General features: G+C 35.2%; 1 protein-coding gene across 15 annotated transcripts in view; it reads right to left on the bottom strand.

Annotated features, from left to right (window-relative positions):
• The window catches only part of ERC2 (ELKS/RAB6-interacting/CAST family member 2), a 900,196-nt gene that overhangs the window by 337,926 nt on the left and 545,684 nt on the right, over positions 1 to 16,586 (bottom strand). For 6 of the 15 annotated variants that reach the window (XM_039910363.1, XM_039910364.1, XM_039910365.1 and 3 more), the window contains 2 exons: positions 16,033 to 16,173; positions 159 to 352 (listed from right to left, as the gene is read on the bottom strand). In XM_039910363.1, coding sequence (XP_039766297.1) covers positions 159 to 352; positions 16,033 to 16,173 — 335 coding nt within the window. Of the gene's footprint in view, positions 1 to 158; positions 353 to 1,231; positions 1,262 to 11,447; positions 11,484 to 16,032; positions 16,174 to 16,586 lie in introns of all 15 variants that reach the window. The other 9 variants (XM_029052114.2, XM_039910367.1, XM_039910359.1 and 6 more) reach the window with 2 other exon arrangements.

Below are 16,586 nucleotides of genomic sequence, written 5' to 3'. Positions count from 1 at the left end.
ACTTGGAAGGGGCTGCCAAGCATACATAGATAGGTCTTATTGGCCACACTTGCATACCCTGATAAAAACCTCAGTGTTCTCAATTTTCCTTCCACTTTATACTTCAGATCCAAGAAATCATGATTAAATTTCATCATTTGGCAAAAGAAGTGAAGTACCTTTCAAGCTCAGCAATTTTCTTGTCTTTATCATTCTTTTCATTCTCCACTTCCTTAAGGATCTCCAGGAGCCTGTCCACCTCAGCTTGAGCTTTGCCACATTCATCCCGATAGTAAGATGCCTCTTTATCAAGTTGTTTTATTCGGTCAGCAAATTCTGGGTTCATCCTTGAATCGTCTTCAACATTATGAGCCTTAATATCATATTTTTTAAGAACAATATCAACAACAGTTTAGCAAGATAGATGCTACAATCTCCAACAGCTGAGAGATTAATGTTGCCCCCCAAAAAGGATTATAGGTAATCTGTAAGTTGAAAAGGATATTTTCCACTCATCAATGTGTACTTCAAACTCTATGTGGAAACAGAAATCTTCAACTATCTTAAAATTAATCATGGCCGGTTACAATACTTTCAAGAAATAGATTTTCTAAACTGGCTTTAGAATTGCATTTGAGTTTATTGCTGCAAGCATTAATTTTCATTGTCAACATAAAATAACAATAAAACATTCAATGAATAATGTATCTTATGGATGAGTGCCTCAAAGTTGTTGTGCCAATATTATTTTGATAACTCTTAATTTTACTATAGGCATAAAGATGAAGAAATTGGAACACACCAAATCTAAGCTATTGGCCAAGATGGCACAGTTTAGTCTATTCTGTGAGTTTCAAAATGGGAGTTTACATCAGTTGAAGACTGAAAGATAGGCCTTGTAAACACACACAGAGTCCGACTGTACAGGAACACTTGATGTTATTGTAATATTATGTCTTGGTTTGAAAGGATAAGGGATTTTCAGCTAACAGTGCGATCCAATAATCCTTTTTTTCTACTGTTGATACTTAACCTGAAATTTCAGAAGAATGAGCTAATTGGTAAAATAGCACATGGAAATATTCCTGCAAACACATGCATGAGTGAGTGGCAATTCCACATACAAAAACATAGTGAACACAACAATGATAACAACATTGCAGAATAATTTGCAGCCAAAGTGTTTGAAACTTTTGGCTGAAATAATCACAGACAGATGGAAAACAACAATGCACTGCAATGTTTAGCCTACCCCTTGTTTCCCATTATTCCTAATTGGCTTCTTCAAAGAGCAGGCAAGGAAAAGACAAGTAGTTTAACAACAGTGTACATTAAACATAAAAAGTTCAGAGAACATACTTTTTTTTTGTCATCCACAGATAAAATGTTAAGAATTTTTAGAACTGCTAAGTCATTCAACTATCTTGCTAGGTAGAGCAGATGCTTGTCTCATTATGTTTGTTCAATTTCAAGGAAAAAACAAGGCAAGCAAGCTAGGAAACCATTATAGGGGTAAATGAAACATGCAAGGTTAGAAAAGTGAGAATAATAATTCTATTGTTAGAAGGTTAACATTCTTTGCAATGATTTAGTAGAAAAGAATTTCTAAAAAAGAAGCAAATTTACAGTTGGAATAACCATTTGTTTTAAAATTATTATAGGAAAGTACTTGTTAATGTGCATGTAACATATTATTTAAGCATGAGGATAAAAAAAATTAGCTTTCCAATTCTACTTTTCTCATGTAACATTTCTTTTATCAGGAGAAATTCACCTAAGGCAAAAAAATTAAATGAGCAATTTAGTATAAATGTTTTAACTTTTTAAATTTACCTCTCTGGATATGACATATTTATCCTAATATGCTATATTCTGTAGCCTCCTTTACCATTTTTACTGACTTTTCACTATTTTTATTGTAGATATGGGATTAGTATGTTACTGGATGTTTATGTTAATGAAATTATTTTTTCCAGGAGTGCATCATATTTTCAAATGTCATTAGTGATTAAAAGAGAGTCATTATAGTCTCAATTTAAAATTTAAATGTATATAATCTATTCTCATAAAGAGCTACAGTGTACCCTAACAATGATCTTTGGTTAGTTACAATCTTCTACTTTAACAAATTCTGGTAATCTACTGGTTTAACAATGATTTATAATGTGACCAGTGTAATCTGTATATGAAGGCTGATAGCATCAATTAACATTAGTTCCTTTTAATTTTTAATTGAAAAATTTCATTTCAACTTTTAGATTTTTAAAAATGATTACTGAATGGGAACTAAAATATTCCCCTTAAAGAGTCCCCTTATGTAATCTGACCAAGACTTATTTTTTAAGACTTCTTAAAAAAGCACTTTGGCCTAAGTGGAAGGATCACATGCCTGGAGTCAGATAACCTGGGTCCTAATCCTGGCTCTGCTGCTTACCTGCTGGGTGAACTTGGAAAAGGTATTTAACTGCACTGTGCCTCAGTTTCCTAAATGGGCATTCAGTACCTGTTCTCCCTCTTACTTACACTGGAAGCCACATGTGGGCCAGGCACTATGTCCAACCTGATTAACTTGTATCTGTCCCAGTGCTTTGAACACTGTTTGACATATAGTAAGTGCTTAACAAATGCCACAATAAATAAAAATCAGTAATCCATTTTTTAAAAACCCACAAAAACACCCCAAGGCATCAATTTCAATGAACAATTGTATTTCTGATCAAAAATGGGTTTTATTGGTTCATCCTGATGTATAAGTAACTATAAAATGTAATGTCCTGAGTAGGTAATAGCAATAATGGGTGCTATGCCAAAATTCTTATATAAAATGACCATCTGTCCAGGCTTAACTAAGTTGTCAGGTGCTAGCTCAGGAAACCCAATTTAGTGCTAGTAAAATCAGCAAATACTCGACCAGGCTACAGAAGTGAGAGTTGGAGAATGGTGTCTCTGGTCACTTTACAAACTGCTTTAAGAAAAAGCCTTCTTTCTTCACCTATCTCTCATACCCTCTTCTTTCCACAATCCTCTTTATCATTAGTGTTTGAAACTGTGGCTTCTCTGACCTACTATTTTGAGAAATCCTTACACTATGATCAAGATTCCTTAAAAATGTATAGACTGACTGGCAAAATATTTGGAGGAACATTTTGATATTAAAATCATATCTAGTTTTTCTTATTGCTTGTGTAGTTTTTTTTTTTTTTACCAAAATCTGGCTGAAAGTATAGGCATTGAAAGTGAGGCAATCAGTTCAAAATTGAAGAAGAAAAGTCAGGTGCGCAAGACCCCACATCAGGAAGTATTTTCAGCAGTGGCCTTACACCAACTTTCTTTTCTATAGAGAAATTGTACAGATTCATTCATTCATTCAATCGTATTTATTGAGTGCTTACTGTGTGCATAGAACTGTACTAAGCGCTTGCCGAATTGTACTTTGGCAACAAATAGAGACAATCCCTACCCAACAAGGGTCTCTCAGCAGCCTTTCCTGTCAAAAATTAGCTTGGAGTTTGGGGGGCAACCACCAGGTTGTTCTGAAGTGGAGATGTGTCAGGTAATCTGAAATGCCGGAACAATTAACCCCCCATGGCCAATACTATACTAGTGTAGACACGATCATTCAGTGACCATTTATATGAATTTTATATCATTTGAAATATCTTGAATAGCTGCCATATATATCATCTAATCAGTTTGGGCTTTTAAAGAAAACAGCCTGCAAATATAAATTGGAATTTTCATAATGCCCATAAGTGTTATTAAATGTTACTAAATTCCAAGAAGGAAACCTTCTTGCAAACCAGTAATACAATCTGTCTTGATTGTAATGGGGTTCTCAAAAGGATAACTTATTAACAAGGGAGAAGCTTTTAATTATTAGCCACACTGGATCTTCTATTTTCTTCTATTTGCATTTTAAATAAATGAAGAGAAACTTTGAGAAAGTACCATGCCTTATATTGGGGAAAGACAAGTCCTTCCTTAAAACCATTACAGGCATAGAGATTTGGTTACATTTCAGACAATGGCAGCTTTTCAGGTGGTAAATGGCTAGATAAAACCATCAGCCTTAACCAACCAATCAGTGGTAGGGAGAGCTTACTGCATGCAGAGCACTGTCCTCAGCACTTAGGAAAGTACAATCAATCATATTTTTTAAGCACTTACTGTGTGCAGAGCACTGTCCTAAGTGCTTGGGAAAGTACAATATAACAATAAAGCAGACCCATTCCCTACCCACAATAATCTTACAGCCTAGAGCCTAGAGAGAGGCAGCATGGCTTAGTGGAAAGAGCCTGGGCTTGGGAGTCAGAGGTCATGGGTTCTAATCCCAGCTCACCACTTATCAGCTGTGTGACTTTGGGCAAGTGACTTAACTTTTCTGTGCCTCAGTTACCTCATCTGCAAAATGGAGATTAAGATTAGAAGCCCCACGTGGGACAACCTGATTACCCTGTATCTACCTCAGTGCTTAGAACTGTGCTTGGCACATAGTAAGCGCTTAACAAATATCATTATTATTATTATTATTATTATTATTAGAGGGATGAGCTAGGTGCAATCGCCATCCACAAAGAGCTTACAGTCTACAGGACTGACTCTTTAGACAAATGCTAAAGAAGGCAATCATTACTGTTGTTCCAAATGTACCGCTGTCATAGACAGGATACTTGGTCAGATGAACCATCTATGTGACTCCATAATATCCTATCATTCAGATAAACATCTATTTGTTGCAGCTACATAGCTGCATGGAATAAACTAGGAATGGGAGATAATTTTCTTTGTTGAGGAGAATTAGGCTCTCCCATTCCTGTTATCAAGTTTGAGGGTTTTGGCAAATAGAGGGAGATGTGAGATAAAGGAGGAAAGAGAAGCAGAGAGACCTAAAGCCTCAAATTCGTAGTTCTAAAACAGAGAACCCAGAATGGGAACATGATGCAAGCCCAGATGCCATCTGAAAGCTGTGGCAGACTCCACCCCTTGCCAGGACAGGCAGGGATCGCTGTCTGAATTGGCTCCCTCCAGACACATTCTTCCTTCCCCTGTACTTTGATCAATATCACTTAATATGTTCCTAGAAGAGCTAATGTTGAAGCCATTAAGACGGAGCCACGATTGTTATGACTGGTGATAGTCATAGCGCTGAGTTGCATGGGTAAAAAGGTAGTCAATATTCTGTGATAGAAGGCAGCACAGAGCAGCCCTTCAAATAAGACTAGTTAGAGTGGACAGGGAACATGTCCACTGGCTGTGTTGCACGGTACTTCCCCAAATGCTTAATACAGTGCTCTGCACTCTGTAGGGCTCAACATATATGATTGAAATATTGATTAAAGAGTTATTTTTACCTGTGCCACAGTTTTGAGTTGGAAAGTAATAATGACTTATTCTTTAGCAATTACTTTGGTAGCTCAATGGAAGCTGTGCCAAGGAGTTCGTCACTTTTTATCTTTGATGAAAACTAAACTCACAGCCTTTCAAAATGCATTCTAATGAGTCCATTTGTAAAGGCCCAAAGGGAGCTTCAAATGGAATAGAAAATAGAAGGAACCAGTGACACATGGTATATGAACTGTACAGAGTGTGAAGTGGCTTCCTATTGGCCCTCTGTTCCACTTGCAATTACTGATTAATCCACACACAGCTTTGCAGTTTGGTCTCTGGTTACTTTACAGATCTAGTCTCTTCAAATAAACACTCACTGGAACTGATCCCGATCATGGTACTCTTCCTAAACAACCCAAGATTTGCATGTTAGGGTACAGAATATTTTCTACAGAAGGCCTCCAGATTTAGGATCCTCTTCCCTTGGGTAAATTTCATGCACAGGACCAGGTGCATCTGTTTATTCTCTATCCCCATTGATTGGGAAAGAATCATTATCCTGAAATTTAATAGATTGGGATTTTTTGGTTTGGCTCATAGTTCTTATTTGTAGTTTCTAATATATATATTTTCAGATATATTGGAATAATTTTTAGAAGATAAAACTATTAACTATCATAAGTGTATAAAGGTCCTTTGTAATTCTCACAGAAGTGATCTGTCGGTCACTGAAACCCAGAGCTATATCAATGGGAATTCAGAAAATGTTTGTCCTGTTTTATTTGGAAGGGCAGGAGTGTCAGTACTTAAGTTAAAGCTTGATCATAGAGACATTTTATTCTTCCTCAATATTTCTAGAAACTTTCACTGCAACTGCCAAGCATATTCTAGAAACATTGAAAACAGAAAGGAAAGAAATATTTTCAGAAATGTCTGCATTGTACATTACATAATGAAGTTTCAAGAGTCTCTCAATAATGATTTTTGCATTACCATATGTTAAGGGGTTTCTTGTAAATGAGAATTATCAAAATAAAGCTTTGGGCTCCACTGATGTGGGGGAACCTAGCAGTTGATGTTGACAGATTTTGAAAGCCTAGATCATGTGCCAAAGAAGGATTTAGTCTTTTTGAAAGGGATTACAGCACTTACAAGTGTTGGGAAAATTAAGAAATTCTTCAGGAAATAAATTTAATTATCTAATCAGGACTCTATGTTCAGATTCAAAAATATGACTGCTAAATTACATAGATTTAGGGGTTTGGTGATTGTTGACAATGCTTTAACAATCTTTTAAAATGCTTTCAAAAAACAGGATATAATCCATAAACTCTATAAATAATATATTCATTATTTCCCCCAAATTTATAGGTTTAAAATATGGCTAGGGTTTTTTTTAATATAATCCCCAGCATTGTGAAATGAACAATGAATCTTCAGAAAAATTTTTAGGAAATTTTATGCATTGAAGACATTTTCCCATAAAATAGATCATTTATGAACTAATACAATGTGAAAAACTTACAAATGAGTACAAAGTTTCCCAAAATAATTTTGTAAAATTAACCCATTCATTAAAATATTTGTTTCTTTCCATGTTATAATTTCTGATTACAAAAAAAATGAGCCAAGCTAACTGGAAAACTGAATAAGATACAAAATTTATAGTGAATTCAAATTTAAAGAGTTATTTTTTCAGAGTATGACTAGAAAATTCATGTAAATATGTAACAATTTGAAATTATTTTTACAGCTTAAATAAACAAAGCAACCTGCATGCAAAGAACTACTTTCCAAGATCCTTCAAACTTTGTGCACTATAATTCAGTGTTTCAAAATGGAGCCCTCAAATTTCCAAATCCCTTAAAATACCTGTTTTTTCTATCAGTCAATGAAAGAGTCAAATCATTGCATTTTGACAAATGGTTGAAGGATTAAAATAGCCAAATATATCGGCTCTTGGGAAATTTCAGTCTAATTTGAAATCTTCTTACTTGGACTTATTGTCTTGTAATTTATATTTAGATGGGTGACAGAACCAGAGAAGAGAGCTTCCCATTGGCTCGGCAGACTGAAACTGTGAGCTGATTTACAAGAAATTTGGGCTGTAAGAAGGCTGTAAGAAAGACAGGCATGGTCCTTAAAACAGCACATATGGAAACTAATAGAAATATCCAAGTTTTGTGTACCAAGTTTGGCAAAAGTAAAAAGGCTATGTTAAAGGAAGTCAGGAGAAATGGATGGGCAATAAAAGAAGACACTTACATGGGGCAAAGACAGGGAAAAAGACAGGAGTCAGGCATCAATCCACTCTCAAACACACATACACATTCATTGAAAAGGACTGCCTTATTCACCCATGGAGATGTCCTCTGTGAGTTATAATAGCCCTAATGGCAAGACAGAATAAGTTTAATAGGCTGTAGCCCTTGCAGTCAGTTATTTCTGGGCTGGTTTCTACAGGATTTCATACCAGCTAGCAGTAATAGCATCAGTGACTATAGCTTTGACACTTTCCTTCTCCTCTCATTGATGACATCTGTCCATACATTTGCCATTTTTTAAAAATTCTATTTGTTAAGCATTTACTATGTGCCAGGTATTGTACACTAAGTGGTGGGGTGGATACAAACTAATGAGATTGGACACAGTCCATGTGCCACGTGGGGCTAACAGTCTTAATCCTTATTTTGCAGATAACTGAGAAATAGAGAAGTTAAGTGACTTGCCCAAGGTCACATGGCAGACACATGGCAGAGTTGGGATTAGAACTCACGTTTTCCAGCTCCTTCCATTAGTCCATGCTGCTCTTGTGTGTGTGTGTGTGTGTGTGTGTGTGTGTGTGTTTGACTGTGGGCAAGAGAAACACTGTAGCAGCTCCATGCTGAGCAATTGAGAAAGGGAAGTCTGTTGATCAATTGGCTATTCCAGTGGGACCTAGTACTTTTCATTCGCACATCAGTCTGTTCTGAGACTCTGCTGTTGCCAAAGACAGGAGGCACGGTATGAGGTTTTAAGAGCAAAGTACTTGCTACTCACATAATAATGTTGTCTTGTCACATGTCATTATATCATGGACTTGGCTTGAGTTGGACCCCGACTTCCTATGACCTTGGATCTTTTTCTTAGCCAATCACTGGCATGAAGGTAATAAAACCCAGATAGTCATGTTGGATATATTGATCCAATGTTTGGCGTAAAGATAGACATAGGGAGAGTTGCATGCTGCCACCAACTAGATCTATCATTTGTCATGTATTTTTGATTATTGATGAAATTGGTCATTGAGAAGGACTGAAGATTTGATAGGGACTTGTCAAAGGCCTGTGACTTACCTTTGAACAGTAATCACTAGATTCAAAGAAAAAGTAGAGTTCGGGAAAAATGCCCACTGAATGATTTAAGGACAATGAAAAATGAAAGATAAAGACTAAACAAGAAATAATGAAATCATTTTAATGACAAGATGAAAATACTGGGAATTTTAGATGAAAGGTGAAAAATAATATTCAAAGACAACAGTTTTGATAGATGAATCATTACTAGAATATCAATTTAAAAAAAATCTGAGAGACATTTATATTCAGAAAGATGATCCAAGGTAGCTTTATTTTAACATAGATATAAAGTGAAATAGGATCCGCCTAAAAGAAATTGTCTGGTAGAATGCTCAAATCCAAATAGAAAGACCATTTGGATATACATTTTCACACTGCAACTACTAGGATAACAAAGCTGGGAGAAAGATAAAATAATGAAACTTTATGTCATTTCAGATATAATTGCCCTGATCCCAAAGGGATATCTATTGTCCTATAAGGGCTTTGTCTTCAAAACAAGCTGAAGGAAAGACTGGGAATAGAATAGAAACTGGGGATCAAGTCAACAGGCTGCATGGAGCCATTCTCCACTCTCTGCCCAAGCAAGAGTATAGCTAAACTGGGCTAACTGAATATGTAAATTATTGAGAGATGTGACTAGGAAAGAAAGATTTTCACATAAATATGTACCCTGAGGGCAGGGACCCATGTCTTCCATTTTTGGTTCTCTCCTCCCAGCCCACCCTACCCCCATCTTGATGCACGGTTACTCAGTGAGCTGGGAGCAAGGGTAGTTTATCAGCGCAACTTGAGTAAGGCCTCAAAGCTCTGGCTTTCTGAGAAAAATAAGTGGGAGTGGAGAGAGACAGGCAAGGGAGGGACCGAATTAGGAGTCTGGAGTGGGAAGAAAATTTCTCAGAACAGTGCAGAGTAGGAGCGGAATGGTGTCAGGGGAAAAAGAGGTGGAAAGAGAATGGATTTCTTTCAGTGATTACATGCAATGTTGAGAAAAGCTTCTGAATCCTGGGCTAAATCAGCAATTTGTGTATGACGTATCTGTAGATTTTATAAATTAAGAACTGGGGGTACATCTGTAAATGTATGAATTTGAACAATAAACCTGGATGACAGTAAACTTGGGTGTCCTTCAGTGAACAGAGATGTCCCTGGTAAATGCCAGTGGCAGCTTCTATTCTTATCTGTCCAACTTTCTTTTGCTCTACTTCCTGCTGGACTCCCACCAGAAATGAGAAATCCAAGTAACCCATCAAGAAGCAGAGCAGCAATGACAAGAATGGAGGAATAAAATGTACTGTTAGAACCATTTATTCCCTAGAGTTATTGCCTCCTTTGGCAGCCCAACACAAAGCAGACGAGAAGAGAAGAATAAAAATTTCAACCACTGCAACCATTATAGTTTCCATGGCTGACCATGATGCCTCCACTCTTCAGAAGCAGAAGTGGCTGAACTTTCAAAATCTCTGCTCTATATTAAAGGTGTAAGCACCCCTCTGTATTCTTAGGTCGACCTATTTATTCCATTATATACCCAGGTATTTTTTATTGTAATTACACACATTTCTTCTTTTACTTTCACAAATACAATTTTCTTGGTACCTATTTTATGAATGAAAAAGTGTCATGGGACAATTATTCATTTTGTGAGTTAGCCAGTTCCCTTTATTCAACTGCTTCCCATAGCCTTACCAATGGCGCATTTCACTAATCATTAAGATCACTATCAGACAATAGGCACAGAAATGAAAGGAGATGAAATTCCCAATCTATCAATTTTTGCTACTTGTTAAGTAATTTAAAGAGTTCAGTAGGTAAGAAGCTGGAACAAGATTCAATGAAGACTTTGTATTTAATTCATTAACTGATACAATCTTTTTTCCAATTCCCGATGGATAATTGATCATTGAAAGCTATTTTGTAAATTCTGGTGTCTATACAGTTTTATTAAAACACAGCATCATATCTGCAAACTGAATAGACACTGGCTGCAGTTATGCAGCACTTCTGTTGGTGAACCAAGTAGGATAATGTTTGGGAATCTGTGGGGACCAATAAATTTTGCTAATGATTGCTGTTGCGGAAAACCATCTTCAAGAGAATTAAAAATGTTCTTCTCTAGCTACGTCAGAACCTGAAAAATGATTTATGTATTGTTTCATGAATACTTATAAGACAATGGGAAAATAGAAATGACCCTCATCAACACACACACAAAAAATGGATATTTCTATGGGTTGCTTTCTTTTTTTTTTTGTTATTAAGCACTAAGGAGATGAACATCACAACTATTACTATTACATTACTATTATGCTACATTTTCAGCATGTTCTCAAATGGCAAATTTAAAATGCTTTAAAATATTTGATATTCCATCTTCAAAGAGCAACAGTTATTCTTTTCCACATAAACAGTATGCATTTGTTATTTATTATACATTTTCAGACTAGGTAAAATTATTTGGGCAGATATTGGTTTGTGCTTGAAGGATCTAAGAAAATATTTCTGGTGCCTCACTGTAGAAATTGTAATTTCTGCAAAGTCTTCTACTGTGCTCAAGTTGAGGATCTGAAGGCAATAACGTGATATTTTGTCACACTTCATTAAGTTCTTGATATTTAAATTTCATATTCAAAAGAAATGGTCTTGACAGCACAAAGCTCATTTCTTTTGACAGAACTGAAAATATGGGATTAACATAAATATCTTCTCAAACTCCCACAAAAGAACAGTACAACAAAATATTTAATCAATGAATCCTCATGCTTTCATAAGTTACAGTGGTTACTTTCAGAAAGGACTTACTGGATTGTACATCTGATTGAACAACTGCTCAGCTTGCTACATTGCAAAGTTGGGAAGGAATGAAGCACAGACAGGAAAAGAAGGAAAGATCCAGGAAAACAGCATTAGCTCAACAAATCCAGTGCATTTGCACAGAAGAACTTGTCATTAGGAAAGAAGAAATTTAAGTTTCTAAACATTCCATGGAGAAAATGAGAGGCACTAGGGAAACATAAATGTTGACTTTGGCTCCTACAAAAGAATAGCTAAAGAAATTTAAGGTTTGTGTTACTTTCCCTTTCTCAAGTTAAATAACCTATGATATAAAAAAAAGCTGTCCACTTTTGATGATACATTAAGTGCTGATCTCAAGCAATGAATCACTGCAAGTACTTTCAGCCAAATTGCCATTTATCACTAAAAGTTCAGAGATGGTAATAATAAAAGATGAATTAAACTTTATCACTGAAAGTATGGCTCTTCTTTTGTATTAACATAAATCTGAATATTCTATTCAGTATGATTCTCAGAAATTGCAGCTCAGCAAACAGCAGATTAGCAAGAACAAAACATCAGTGATAAAGGCAACATAAATACCCAATGAAAATGAGGAGGATATTTGAAAGTGGATAAAATATTTCAGGAAAGCAAACCACAAAAATGATCAAAGACCTCTCAGATTTTACCATTGCTTCATAATCAGTAAAAAGACATCAAATGAAAAGTCTACAATATTTTGCCCAAACTATATATAACTCCAAACCATATTTTCCTCTACTTATCTCAAATTATGTATTTCTATAGAGCTAATGGTTGTTAATGGCTTATAAGTGTTTTGGCTATAGACATCAATGCAGCATGCATTCTCTAGTAAATATTACTTTTGAGGGTACACTTCATTCTGTCTTAGTTATTGATTCAATTAATTCCAGATCACAAATATCAAATTGCATTTTAAAAGGCTTATGACTTGTTAGTGGTTTTGGTTAAAATTATTAAAATGATGTTATGTACATTCTCAGAGCCTGAATTTATTTTTTAGAAATGTTGGTAAGATAAATCATGTACATTCATACACCCGGATTTCTAAAGATTCTAAAATAATATAACTGAGATGCCTTCTCCCTCAGAAAATATTTTTTTTCCAAAAATATGCTACCAAATTGTTTAAAATGATAGCGTCATAAAGATCTTGATTCTGCTTAGGCGGCATAGGATCAGAATGAGCTGTCTTGCTTTCCACAGGACCACCTATTTGGATTTTGCAAAGTGGGGAAGGAGAGAAAGATACATTTCTTCCAACACTCTCATGGCACCCTATACAGAGCAAGTCCACATCCAGCCTTCGGAGAGCAAACCCAAAGGAGGGATTCGGTAGCCTCTACTGCTGTTTCTCCTCTGCAGCCCCTCAAAGACACATGGAGAGTAACATAATGAGTGGCAGTGCAAACAGCTGAGGGCCAGGAAATGATTCCTTACTTTTCCTACATCAGATAAAGAACAAGAAAGGGTGGAGGGAGGTGGCTACGCTGTCCTCTGCTGGCCCAAAGGTGCGATGTTATGCTCCCAGAGGCTCCATGCAGGAGAAAGACACCATATTAAAACTGTGAAAATCCATGATGGGCATCATAATGTTGTGGTTCAGTGAAACTTAGTTATTTCATCATGATGGGAAATAATTTCATAATGTGAAAATTATTTCAAACCATAAGAAAATCCTCTCAAACATCCTTTCCACTCATGCTTAATTTCCTTGTTGCCTCTCGCCTACAGAGCCAAAATTACTAACCAACCAAATAAAGCACATGCATAGATATTTGTATTTTTTTCTTCTGAGACATTTTCTTGCAATTACTATCATTACATTTTAAGTTTAACCAAGATTAGTGTCATGTGCTAAAGAAAAAGTAACTTTAAATAACTCCTTGGATTTTTCTCTATTACCAATAATCTTTATGCAAAATGAAACACATCCAGATTGCTGTACTGTACGTGACTGTGGAACTATCGGAGTTTATGCAAGTCTTAGGCATACTTTCCTTGGGAGTTCAAATTTTATTTGTGGCATGATTAATGAATTGTGTTTTGCACTTTTGCTCAGATACCTTGTGCAGCATTTTATTCTGAAGGAACATATTCCCTTTTTAACTTAAAAGGAGACTATTATTTTATATTACTGCTTTTTTCATGAATAAATGATGTGTTTATAGGCATTCATAAAATGTTGGCCTAGAATATCAATTAAATGTAGATGCCTAATTTTGAAGGTGATAGATACTTGAGGTTTTTAAATACTCTCAGAGTTGAAGGCAATTAGAAAAAATACTTTAAACTTTTGAATTTAGTAGATGGAACAGATAAAAATAAAATGTTTAGGTTAGTGGTAGGGATGAAAATATTTTAGAAATATAATTAGCCTATTTAACTCCAGAAAATAGCATCAGACTGTTTGAATTGCAAGGCAACAATGTATTTTTCACACTGCAGTTTTTCACAGTCTTTCCATAAATTAAATATGTCCTCCAAAGCAAAACAATTGTTCTGCATTATTTTAATTCTAGTGTAAATGGCAGAGATAAATTCTCCAATGTTAATGGGATTATAATGGAAATTTGGCTATGAACCTAAGAATCCTCTGCGGTGTTACTGGAGACAACTTGGGAAACTACAGTCTCTAAAATAGTTCTGAGAAAGACTGCAGCTGCCATTGAGGCAAATAGAGTTTACATGATGAAATGGGGTCAAAATCGTGGAAGAAATTGCATTTAAAGGAAAAGACAAAACCAAACCTCCTCCTCTGAACACCTAGAGGAGCATCTGGCTGTAGCAATCTCTCTGGAAAATACCATAAAGGAAGGAGTCTGATTTACAAAAACCTACTTCTAAGAAAATTGAGGGAAAGTGGGGAAGAGGAGCTCAACTGATCTCATTGTTATTTTTGTATTAAATTTAGGGCAATGAGAATTTAAAGTCCTCAAGAATGATTTATCTAAGCTGGCATTATTTATAAATGGTATGCATTCTTTTAAAGCATGTTATTTAAAAAGTCATTTAAAATTGAGTATCTTCTACTTGAGTTCAGAATCTGTTGTTTGCTAGGCTCAAAGAATATCAGAATTGGCAAGACCTTTTTTCAACCTGGAATTGATCATATATAATAAGGGATTAGAACAAAGGAGAAAATGGTCCTTCAATAATTCATCCTCAAATGAAAGCACATTGTCAAAAAGGAGGCAAATCACATATAAGGGCATAAGGAAGCCTATAAAATGTCACAAGGTGACCACTTTCCCTCTAAGTAGAATCTGTAGTTACCTTTCTTGTGAAACTATTCCTCTGAACTTTCACTTACTATACAGTACAAGGTGAGGTGAGGCTAGTGATAATAAGCAACAGCTGACATTTTACAATAAAAATCTTCTGAACAAGATTACCTAAAACCATTAGTGTGATTTCAACAATTGCATTTAGAAGCATTTAGAAAGTCTACTTCTCCAAATCCATAAGTAGAATATCTGTGTTTACATGTCATTATAGTACATAATCAGTATGCACATTAAATATTAGGGTTAACTATATTCAAACATTTTTTAAGTACCTTTTCAAAATTATCAGATTATGCATATATTATTATATGATACAGAATAATAGATTTCATTCAGTTTTTAAATATCCAGAACACTTTTATAGATACTATATATGAGGTCTAAATTGCCCTTCTTACCCATGTGTCATACACTGCCAGAACTTTAAAAGAATAAATCCCACCCCTTTCTGATGTGCTTAGACCCTTACATAAACATTATGAAAACATATTTAGTCTAAAAGTCTGTTATGAATTTTATTGGATTTTTTTTTTAAAAAGGTTTAGTTCTAATTCTAACTGGCTTATTTATGAGCTACTGAGGGAAACAGAATGCTTGAACTCACTGTGTTATGAGTTTTTGTGTGAACAATGAGGGCAGACAGTACCAAATGACACAAGAAAAAGTCAAAGGAACAATGCATGATAGAAAATGCATCAGTGTAAATTCTCATCGATAAAATTTCAGCATATTAAAATATACTAGTTTTCTTTCTTTAAGTACTATACATGCAACATGCTTTCCTTTACATTAAGATCAACCTTTTCTTTCTACAGATATTATCATTAGCCAATTAAATTATCAACTATTTCCTTGCACTATTACTGATATAAAGTGAGAAGGGATAATCCCCTCACATAATATAAATACATGGATCAGAAATACTATTCTAGATAGTGGAAGGCCATCTTTTCTTAAGGAGCCCTTTAATGTTTTGGTTTATGGAAAACAATTCCATTTATTTTTTCAAACAAATTTTATATTTGCACACCCCGGTCAGCTTGATTTATAAATCATTTTTCACTTCCACCATTTTTTAAGCTTTCCTAGGGCAGGAAATATGAGACAAATTTTTAGGTTGAGGATGCAGACTTCTAAAGAAGAAAGTCAAAAGGGCTTAATTTAACAATCAGCAGACAGCAAAAGATAATGATGTGTGCATTTTTTTAAAGTAAGTCTCTTGCTTCATTTCCAGTATAAACATTCATTTCAATACAGGCATTTTCTTAAACTTCACTTACCTTTTTCAACTGTGCTTCCAACTTACTACATTCTTCTTTCTTTTGCTCTATGGCTATTTCTAGAGACTTTAATTTGGAGTCTCTTTTCAGCCCTGCTGATGCCAAAGATGATGCATGTTCTTTGAGATCAATTAAACTAGACTGAAAATTTGCCAAGAAAAGGGAAAGAATTCAAGTGAGAAAATATAATTATACCAGAGTAAGGAAAAGAATATTAACTACTACTAGTATCTTTGAAGATTTGGTGAATACTCAACAATGTTATACATTGGACTGTGGTGGGGAAACATCAATCTAAATTAATTTTTCCTCCTAGTTTGGTTACTTCATTTACTTACTGTGATCGAAATGTGACAGAAAATCCTGTTGTGATCCTATTAAAAAGGTCACTGGGGCTTCAGTCTGAAGCCTCAAGAAGCCCATGAGAAACAACCTATGAATACTACCCTCACAATTTCCCTCAGGAGTTTTAAGCACATGACGCCCATAACTTCTATGCTCTGGATAACTTGGGACAAAACTGGCTGGGAAACTTCACTAAAGCCATAACATAA

This window comes from Ornithorhynchus anatinus, chromosome X1 (assembly GCF_004115215.2).
Source record: "Ornithorhynchus anatinus isolate Pmale09 chromosome X1, mOrnAna1.pri.v4, whole genome shotgun sequence".
Classification (NCBI taxonomy): domain Eukaryota; kingdom Metazoa; phylum Chordata; class Mammalia; order Monotremata; family Ornithorhynchidae; genus Ornithorhynchus; species Ornithorhynchus anatinus.
Note: the sequence above shows the minus strand (reverse complement) of the source record. Positions and strands in the feature narration are given on the sequence as shown.